General features: G+C 28.4%; 1 protein-coding gene and 1 non-coding gene across 3 annotated transcripts; both read right to left on the reverse strand.

Moving 5' to 3' along the window:
* Positions 1-4,321: 4,321 nt before the first annotated feature.
* LOC107489495 (uncharacterized) lies at positions 4,322-10,146 on the reverse strand (the record flags this gene model as incomplete). 2 transcript variants are annotated; one of them, XM_016110249.3, is given in 10 exon segments in its annotated part: positions 4,322-4,713; positions 4,938-5,000; positions 5,106-5,187; positions 6,469-6,579; positions 7,264-7,383; positions 7,483-7,653; positions 8,066-8,155; positions 9,023-9,137; positions 9,360-9,577; positions 10,034-10,146. In XM_016110249.3, coding segments are annotated over 9 exon segments (1,076 nt in total), but the record flags the coding sequence as incomplete, so codon positions are not given.
* On the reverse strand, positions 8,473-8,601 carry LOC127748285 (small nucleolar RNA snoR77). The gene has a single exon (XR_008010227.1). It is a non-coding gene; the product is annotated as a small nucleolar RNA snoR77 (small nucleolar RNA).
* Positions 10,147-10,833: the final 687 nt, after the last annotated feature.

Consider the following 10,833-nt stretch of genomic DNA (forward strand, 5'->3'; position numbering starts at 1 on the left):
ATCCTTACTATATGAGAGATTTATCATTTTACTACATAAAGTTTGGTAATCTTTCATAATGGCGTATTTAACACACTTTCATGTAGCAAACTGACAAACAATGTTAATAACCCAACTAAAATCTAGATTCCATATTACTATGTCTCTAAGTCATCAAATCTCATGAAGAGAAGGAAAAAAAGTTGAGTAGATTTTTATTTTTTTTTTAGAGATATTTGAATAGAAGAAAAATGAAAAGCAAGGAAACAATAAATAATGGTATGAAAGAACACTTTTATCTTTATATATTACTAGCGGCTCAACAGGCACGATTCAGCCGCTTTTCTATTATTGTGAAAAAATTATTTTTTATAATTTTATTTTTAAAATTATAAATTTAATAAAATAATCTAAACATTAAGAATAAAAAATTAAAAAATAAAAATAAAAATTTTATAAGTTATTTAACTTTTAAAATGTATAAACATTATAAATTTAAAGTAAATAAGATGTTAAACAAACTTATTATGTTGTAACAACATAAAAATAAAGATTTAGAAATATTATTTGTAATTAACTATTTAGAAACATTATTAAGTTTTTTTTTATTTTTAATAGTATTTAATTTAAAGTAAAGATAAAAATTTATATTCAAAACACTTTTTATCTTCACGCATAGTTTCAATTGATAAAAAATATTTTTTTTTAATTTTATATTTAATTTTTTAAACAATTTTTAAGTGCATTATTCTTTCAAAATTATTAATTTATATTTGTATTATATCGTCTCACTATATTAAACACTATTCTTTCTCTTATTATATATTGTTCTCTATACATATACATGTCATTGTCTCATCGTCACTGTTATATCAAACACTATTCTTTCCTTCCACATCCTCTTCATCCGATCGTTATTAATTATTACTAAGTATCATTATCAAAACTTTTACTCTTGTCTATCATTTTGATTTATAACTATTGTGTTAACTTTTATGAGTTGTCGAAGTTTTGCTAAAAGAATTAAGACATAAAGCATTTAAAAATTTTTAAAATTATCAAAATTTGGTGTCAGTAATCCTAAAACACAATATCAAAATATATTATTTTCAACCAAAATAATAAAAAATAGTACATAATTGTACATTTTTTAACTAATAATTATAAATTTAATTTGCAGTTTAATATAGTACCTTAGAGACAACCATTATTATCCATATTTGACTGCTACTTTATAAGCTTCATATTTATTTTATTGTGCACATCAATTAAACTATACTTTATTATTTCATTTTACATGTTTTGAACTAACGCCGTCGTATTATAAGGATGAGATTAGCTTTCATAATCTAATACGAATCTTCTTATTATTTTGTTCGTCATTTGAATACTATCCATAAAAAATAGTTAGTTAAAGTGAAACACTATATAAAAAGAGAGAAAAAACTTTTAGATTTATCTAGTTTGCTTCTTAAACCTCACTTAATATACTCAGATTTAATAGTTTTGATGGTAATAATTCTTTGTAATTAGTTAAAAAGTTTCAACTTTCTCTTTCTCTTTTTAACTCGATCTCCTTACGATTTTAAACAAATTTAATTTTGTTATTAAAAAAACTAATTTTTAAGTTTAGAATATTTTTAACTTCCTATATATAATAAGTATCTTTTAAATTATCTAATACATAAAAGGTTACAACTTTTCATGTATCTTGAAATTTAAAAATTAAAGTTAAATTATATTAGTTTTTTTATTAAGTACAAAAATAAGCATTAAGTGTAAATGATATTAGTTCTTTTATTAAGGTTGAGAAACTCCATGAAAGAGTAATATTAAGTTCCATGTTCTTATATATGAGAACATGTACCATTTATTATATTATATATAATCTTCGCACCATATAACAAAAGGTGAAAAATCTAACAACTTCACACTAAAATAAAAACAGTTTTATTACTCTTATAACCATGATAACACATCTTCCAATACCGAGTGTCTGTAACTAAGTGAACATCAATGTCTTCACATTTTTTACCATCTTCATGTTTTGTTTAATTCTATTTTAGTTTTAGTTTATATCCTCTATTTTATCAATATCTTTATATTATTCACCATCTTTATGTTTTGTTTAATTTTATGTTAGTTTTAGTTTATATGCTTTTGTTTAAACCGTCTTTTTTTAAAAAATCTACCAATTTTGTTCTTCATGCACACTTTTATGTATTTCTCTTATTATCACCGTTCTCCTTTCTTCAACACGCTCAATTGCATCGCCTCCATCGCCTTTCATTGCCTTTATCAACTACAAATTTTATTCGATTATTTCATGCATAACTTCCACTTACAATTTTTCTTCCATTTAGTTTACTTATTTAGTTATATTTTCAATCATTTTTCTATCTTTTTAATTCATTCCTAACTTTTCACAGTTCTATCTTTTTTTATCAATTTAATGTAATTTTTTTTTATTTCATCAATTTGATGTAGAAATAAAAAAAAACTTTTATCTGATATGTGTTCTTATATTTTTATATTATTTTTTAAATTTTTTTTATCTAATTAAACTATCTTTTATTTAACATGTCAAGAATTAAACTTAACTTCTTTTGTAATGAATAATTTTTAAATAATCTAATTTATAAAAAAATCACATCTTTTTATTTATTCTAAAAATTAAAATTAATATTGATACTTTTAAACTAATAAAATTAAAATAAAATACAAAAATAATATTTTTGAATAAAAATAAAAATACAAAATATTAAATCTCAAAATATAAAATAATTATAAGATAAAAAAATTTAGTTAAACATAATTTTTGTAAAATACTATATGAATTGGCGTAACTATAAAATGAATTTTAAAATGATGATGTGAGTACTATCGCTATCCATCACAACAAAAATAAAAGATGGCATAAAATACACAATTTTTTTAAAAAAAAATTCAATAAATATATATCCAATGCTCTTCATTAAGAATAGTTATTTAAGTTTAAATCCATTCCCTCAAAGTGTTGATACCATTCAACCTAAATATACTTTAAAGTTTTATGACGATTTGAATAATAGGCATACACTTTCTCTTCCAATATTGAAAAGGTTTTGTATCCATGGTTAGAAAAATAAAATAAAATTTACATAACCCAAGAAATATAGTTATACTTTGTAAATATGAGGCTAATAGGATTACCTGAAAAATAAAAAAGAGTACTATATTTAGTAGAACCAAGAAGATGACACAATGAGTGAAAGTTGTGCGTAAAATACAAAAGTAACCGCAATATGAATGAAAAAAAGTTAATAATAATTGCATTTTATTCCAGTTTTTAAAATACAGTTACGTCAATCACTATTTATCAATAAGGTTAAGATTGTTATATGAAAATTGGACACTATTATTCTCTTTATATATTGTTTTAGATTATGAATGTATTGTGTATTTTAAAATTTTTTATTTGTTAAATATTTATTTTAATTATTTATTATGAAATTCATAATTTTATTTGTTATTAGGTATTTTATATATAGTAGTGTGCAATAACATGTCTTTAAATTTATTCATTATGAAAATTTATTTGAATAAATATTATATATTACATTGTGAAGATAAAATATTTAAAAAAATTATTGTTACTATTTTATCCATTAAATTTATTTTGTGAAATGAATTGTTTAAAGGCAGATGATTTCTTCAAAAGTTGAACATCAAATTATAGTATTATCTTTATATATTGTTTGAAGTTGGTTCATATTAAAAAGTTTGAGATATTGAACCGTACTCGATTTACAGTTATACAAAAAAATAATCCTTAGATGTAAAGATGGAATAAGATAAAGAGCACTCCTCTTTTGAATTTTTTTTATAAAAATTAAAAATTGGTACTCAAAAATAAAATAAACGGTAAATATAAATACTAACCACTTATATTATCATAATGTCTATTATTTGGACCAATTTGTTTCTATCATGTATTTTTCAAAAGACAAAATATAAATACCTGTGTTAGCATTGAAATTGTATCAACTTCCTTGTCAAATCATTTCGAGATGGTTTGCACGCCTTCTTGTGAGATGATGTTGCATGACAACATAATTATTGATATGTTGAATTCTCCCTTTCTTAATAAATGCAGAAACAAAAAATAGCAAGACGCACAAAAAAGACCGAAGACAATGATAGATATTTATAAGTGGAGTAGTTATTTAATTTTCTCGCCATTACGGTAGTTATTTGACTTTTTTGTGGATTAATGATTTTTTTAATTAAAAACAAAAATATATTTTTACTATTTTGTCCATAAATTTGGTTTGTAAAATTAATTATTTGAGGACAAATGATGTCTACTAAAATTGGACACTTGGCTTTATATATTAGTATAGATAAAGTATATTAAAAAAGAAGAGGGTTATATTGAAATATAATCCCGTGATACATTTTCCTTCCATTTTACATCTAACGTTGGAGGGAAAAATATCTAGTGAGTCCCACCCCCACCTTTTTACACTATTCATTTCTTCCCTTTTAATTTTCCACTTCAACCAAACAATGGATCTTCCCTTTGGATTTTCCACTTCAACCAAACAATGGAAAGTAGTTATTTTCCTTCCAATTTTTCTCGCTTCCTTCGATTTTATCTTCAAATAAACACACCCTTAGTGGAGTTTGCACAGTAACAAAGATCCAAGTGGCAGCAAAAGAAGAAAATGGGGAATGGGAAGAAATGCATGTAAGCTACAAAAAAGGAAATAAATATATTAGAAAACTAAAATTCTCTATAAGCTGAGCAAATGCCACTCAAAGCATATCCTTAGATTTGAAAAACATTTTTTTGAACCTCAGTCACTGGCAAATCATTTGATTATCGAGCAATTAAACATTCTTTTTGAATCTCAGTCACTTGAAAATCATTTGATTATCGAGCGATTACTAACATAAAGAGAATCGTTACAGCTTACTAGCTTATTAGGCTGCACAAGCCTTCAAGGAATTTATTAGAATATCTTCTTTCAGATTATGACCTAAAATCAGCAAACAAAACAAGCAATGTTAACAAACTGGTAGAGAAAAAAAGTGCAAGAAGCGTATTTTTACTAGTCAAATTTCTGCTTGGGTCATCTAGTTACCTATAAAGACAATCTTGTTCATCGGGATTTCTTCCTTCTCCCACTTGCGTGCAGGAACGATATCGTACAGCTCCCTCACAGCCTGCCAGATTAAAGGAACAAATGGCCTCGGCAATAAAGAAATAAGCATAAATAACATTAAAAGACAAAGTAATTCCACTACCATGTCAACATTATGAAAATCTCAATCAATCGAAGTAATAATGTAGCAACTGGTGAGGTAGGGAAATTAACACAACAGAACAGCAAAACAAAAAGAAGAGTGAATCAAAATGATCTCACTCAATTTACTGATATAGATGAAATGAAGGCAGAGGCGGAGAAAGGAGACATGTCACAGGCAGAAAAAGGAGCCAAATCCAGCAGCTGCCGTCGAGCTCAAAAGTGGAGGGTGGAGGGAGAGGCAGATACGGAGGGAGGAGGTTGACAGAGCATGCTACAATGATGGTGGTGAGAGGAGGAGGAAGAGAGGGAGAAGGGAGGTCATAGGAAGGGAAGGGTTTGAGAGAAAAATTAGACAAAAAGAAATGGCTAACAGTTGACTGTAAAAAATATTAACAGTATGGATAAAATCGAAACTTGTTTCAAACATTAGCGACAAACTTGAGTCAAATTAAAGGTTATGGGTAGTTTTGAAACTTTTCGAAAATATTAGATACAAAAAGTATACTTACATTAATTTATCAGGGCTTTGAGATCAAATGTAATCACACACAAACCAGCCTTCGGTCAAGTTTGAATAGAATTTCAGAATCTAGGCTTTCTAGGTGAGTCTAAACAATTTGGAATATGAAGAGAGTTGAGGTTTTTTATATTTATTATTACATATTTTATTGGAGACAAGCAACTTTATTGAAAATAGAAGTAAAACATAAAAGCCATTTTGATAAGTCACACTATACTATAATCATAATCAATAATTCAACATATTTTAATATTCTACGAGTTATCAATTTACTATGGATGTGATATCTTTTCTTTATTCAATTGAGAATTAAAATCAGCCCACATCAATACCTGAACAAGAAATGAGTTAAGCCACATCAGTACTCCAAGATTTTCTATTTATTTATTTATATTTTTATGGTACATGGTAGCTCGAAATTTAACATAGATTAATTATCAAAGATCATTTAGAGCACAGATGAGGCATCTTATAACCAACTAAACTTTTCTCAAACATCAGTAGTGACGCAAATGACAAGGAACACTTAATTAAAAATATATAAACATTTAAATGGCCACCAACAATCATGATAAAAATAAACCTACCTAGATACATAAGAATACCAACAGAGCCATACAAGTCACACACATTGTAGTATCATAATATTCCTGAACACCATCAAGTATGATTATTTACCTGCAAAGTATGCAGCTGATCAGAGTTTCGGACACTTAACACTCCTTTGCATCGATAGACATCCATGTCATATTTCTTCTCCCAGAGTATCTCCTCAAGCCATATACGAGTCTTTTTTAGAGCAATATATAAAACAATGAAAGAGTTTATTTAAAATACTGAATTTTTTATTTTCTTTTTTTTTTTCACAAAAAACTATCTTCAAGAAAGATCATAATTTTCACTGTCATGCAATATGCATTGAAGAAACAAACAATAATTTGAGATTTAACAAAAGGAAGAGGAGAATCCCAGCAGCATAACTTATGAATTGAAGCCTGTTAGACAGAAGCCACATTCAAAAGGTGGTTTTCAAGTGGTTTCATGAGTGTTAACTAGTTTTGAATTAGTGAGTTGTTAAGGTTTTTCCCAGATCTTTGGATTAGCGAGTGCTAACTAGTTTTGCTGGCTTTCGGAAAAGAAAGGAAGCCAAAAGCTTGTTGCAATGAGCAATCTACTATTTGGTGTGAGTGACTAAAGCGTAATTCTCATTTTTAATGAAAGAATCTAAAAAGCAAGTCTATGGAATAAGATAGACATTTGGCCTCCATTTGGTGTAAAGCTCTTTTGATTTCTCTTTCCAATACACCGAGATTAAAACTTTTTTTCTTTATGATGGTTTCTCCTTTTACACCTACTATATTCTTATAAATGGAGCCTTGCTCAGTTATATCTAATTTATTAAAACTTTTCTTTTATCATAAAAAAAATCTAATTTACGTATAAAAATAACATAAATGGAAACTGAAAGTATACCTTGTCAAGATGAATTGCCTGTTTCTCATAAATACAAATGGTTCTAATGCCACTATCATGAAGCTTTTTAGTAGACAAAGAACGATTTTCTTCTAACAATGTCTCTAAATGCATGGCCCGCTGTGAGAGGGATTAGAGGCAAACATTAGGTTTATGCAGATTGGGAGACAAAACAAGATTAAAAAACAAATGATAAAACCAAAAACAAGCATGATTTACTGCAGTATCATAAGCTTCACGGTTCAATATCTTAGACAATTCAACTTGACATCGGACGGAATGAATAATCTCTGCAAGGGAGTTAATATTATGTAATTCCTCCTCGAGTTCCTGCAGAGCTTCAGAGCCCTCTGCAGATACCAAATCAACTTTGTTAAGAATTATAGCATCCTGAAACAAGCAGCAAAAGTACTGGCTCAGTGTTCAATTCTACCATGTTCAAAATTTTTAGTACAAAAGAAATATTATTGTTAGAACCTTACAGCACCATATGTTATTCTTAAAAGTCACCTATGTTGAATGGTCTTGTGGTGTTAGTATGTTATGGATATTCTTCGGCTGTAGATGTACTACTTGTGTATAACCATTCTACTTGAACAAAATTGTTAGAATAAATACAGGTATAAAGTTAGTGTATTGTCATTTTATGCGTGAAGCTCGTATGGGAAAAAAGTTATTTATGCTCCTTCTCTATCTCTTTTTTGAACATTTGCATCAAATTCTAAAATTTTGGTTATTAACAACAAAAGATGAGAAAAAGGTCACTAATAACCAAAAATCAGTTAATGTAGTATAAAGTTACCGCAAATGCTATCTGAAAATAAGCTTCGGGGAACGAAGATGAACTGCGATGCTCAGTAAGTTGAAATCGAAGATTTTTCGCATCCACAACCTATTACAACATAGACTAAGTTAGTAAAGATTCCATGATACGCAACCAATGCTCCTATATATCAGAGAGAAAATAGCCTCAATCATCAAATAATAGATTAGCGGAAACCGAGCCACGAAGTTTAACATCATAAAAGTATAGTAGTTCAACAACTATAAATATCTAATAGAGTTTCATCAGCTTGGAATGGAATGGAACAACTGTAACCACAAGACTTTGGTATTTAGGAAATTCCAAAGAAAAAAAAAGATTTAAACATAATATTAAAAAGCTACCGTGTTTTCTTTCTTTCTTTTTTGATAAATTTATGCGAAAATAAAGTTCTTGAGCTTACTAGTACAGCTTTAGAGAAAATCTCGGCAGGTCTGAATTGAGGAGCAAAAGGATTTAACTTACGAGCAGTTTAACACCTCTCTTGTCATTTAATCGTATCAAGGAGGCTGCCTGAATTATCACTCGATAATTAAATACTTCAAATTTTAAAAATTTCTCAAATTAAAGAATGCATCAAATCTTGCACCAAAGGAGATACACTAGATCAATTGAATATAATTCATAGGTACCATGGGATAAAAAAAGGCTGATTGGGTTTTCCTATAAGGTGCTGCATTCATATCAAAGGCACTGGTTTATAGAATATTAGAAGCCAAAGAGCCAAACTCCAATGTATGGTAGAAAACATATCACATAAAAGTTAAACTTAAAACCAGAAACCTGAGACAAACATAGAGTGAAAGGACATTCAACTGTGCCAGTTTCTTGTTAAAAAGCTAAAGAAAACCCTAGATCTGTTAAAAAGTTACTGTGATACTCACACTAAAACAAAAAGATACGTCAATGAATGTTGTTGAAAAGAAAAAAACTTACAGTGACAATGGAATCAAGCTTCACTGCTGCTTCTAATTGTTCATCCAACCAAAGAACAGATGCCAATGGTGCTGGGTTTGCCAATCCAGTCGTTTCTAGTAATATATGGTCAAGCCTAGAGACAAAAAAACAAGGAAAAACACACCAAAAGAGAAGCTTTAATTTATCCCAAACATTCCATCAAACTCTACTCAACTGAAAGTATATTCAATATCCAATTCATGATAGTAACATCAGGTTAAGTGCTACTATTTTACAATCATTTGCTCCAAATTTTCCATGGCTCGAACCGACCAAAAAAAATTTCATGTGTTCTCTAATTGTCCTTGTTTCTTACCTTTCCTTTCTCTGCACGAGCTGCTCTAAGGCTTGAACCAAACTGTGCTTGACCGTGCAACATATACACCCATTGGCAAGCTCGACCCATTCTTCAACAAGCGCGCCACCGTCCCCTTCATTAATCATGGCTCTCTCCACTCCGATTTCCTCACCAAATTCATTCAATATGACAGCAATCCTCTTCCCATGCTGGGAATTCAAAATGTGATTCACCAGCTGAATTGCAAATAGGTTAACCAAAGATTCCAACATGTGCTAATTGATTGTACAGCTTTACTTTATATTAGTTGAGTATCTTGAATTTTCTGTATAATGAAGTAAGCTTTTTTCTGTTACAGAGGTTTTAATCCAGTCACACTTCCAATTCCAAAAACAAAAAGTAGCAACAACAAAATATCAAACAATAAAAATAATAATAATAACGGGAAAAAAAAGGCTACCAAGTGCCTATTCACTGACATGTAATAACAAATTTTTAAATTTTAACAACTGATAGAGTAATTCCAAGGCAATCATGAGCAAAACCCAAAGAAAAAGGGAAAAAGAACAAGTCTAAAAGTACACATATTTACACAACCAAAATCCTCATTCCAGAATTCAGTAACAAGCAACAACAACGACAGCAAAAAGATATAAGAAAACAAAACAGAAGTGCAAAAGCACATAACTTACGGTGGACTTGCCAGCACCGAGATAGCCGGTGATGAGAGTGACCCCAACGGAGGGTTTCTCAAAAACGGGTTCGTATTCTTCTGGGTGAATCAGAACAGCAACCGGGGGTTCTTCTACACCAATGTTAGAAGCCATCCCAATTTATTATTTATTATTTTTTAGTAAAACGTTGTTTCTGATTTCGTCTTTTATGGTTAAAAAATAGCATTGCCATCCCAAACCGATTAATTTTGTTAGACATTTATTAATTTAGTTTTTATTGAAAGCAAACAGATTTTGTCTAGATATCACATTAGTGGATAATATGTCAAAAAATCATTCTAAAAGATAATTTAAGATAATTTTTTTTGTCATATCAGTAATGTACTGCAATAAAATAAGAGAATTAAATTTTTAAATCTTTTTTAAAAAATACTTAAATTTCTAATTAATTTAAACATATCTATAATAAATCATAAAATAAGATAAGTATCTCTAAATTTTAACAAGTCATTATATCTGTTATTATATTTCTTCTTTTTATATTGCACATATTTTATTTGATGATATATGCAAGAAAGAGTTGGTCTTAAATGGTATTATTTTTATCACTTTGATTGATGGGTAATACAAATATGAAAAATTGATGACCTAAAAGAATTTTCAAGTAACAATCAAGGCATTAGACCAGACTTAATCGCGTATAATGTGCTGATCAATGACCTTTGCAAGATTTGCGATTTGAATGAAGTTAGAAAACTTGTGAATGAGATGAGTAAGAGAGATTTAAAATCTAAGAAGATCACGTTCACAACACTAAT

The sequence above is a fragment of the Arachis duranensis genome, chromosome 5 (assembly GCF_000817695.3).
Source record: "Arachis duranensis cultivar V14167 chromosome 5, aradu.V14167.gnm2.J7QH, whole genome shotgun sequence".
In the NCBI taxonomy this organism is placed as follows: domain Eukaryota; kingdom Viridiplantae; phylum Streptophyta; class Magnoliopsida; order Fabales; family Fabaceae; genus Arachis; species Arachis duranensis.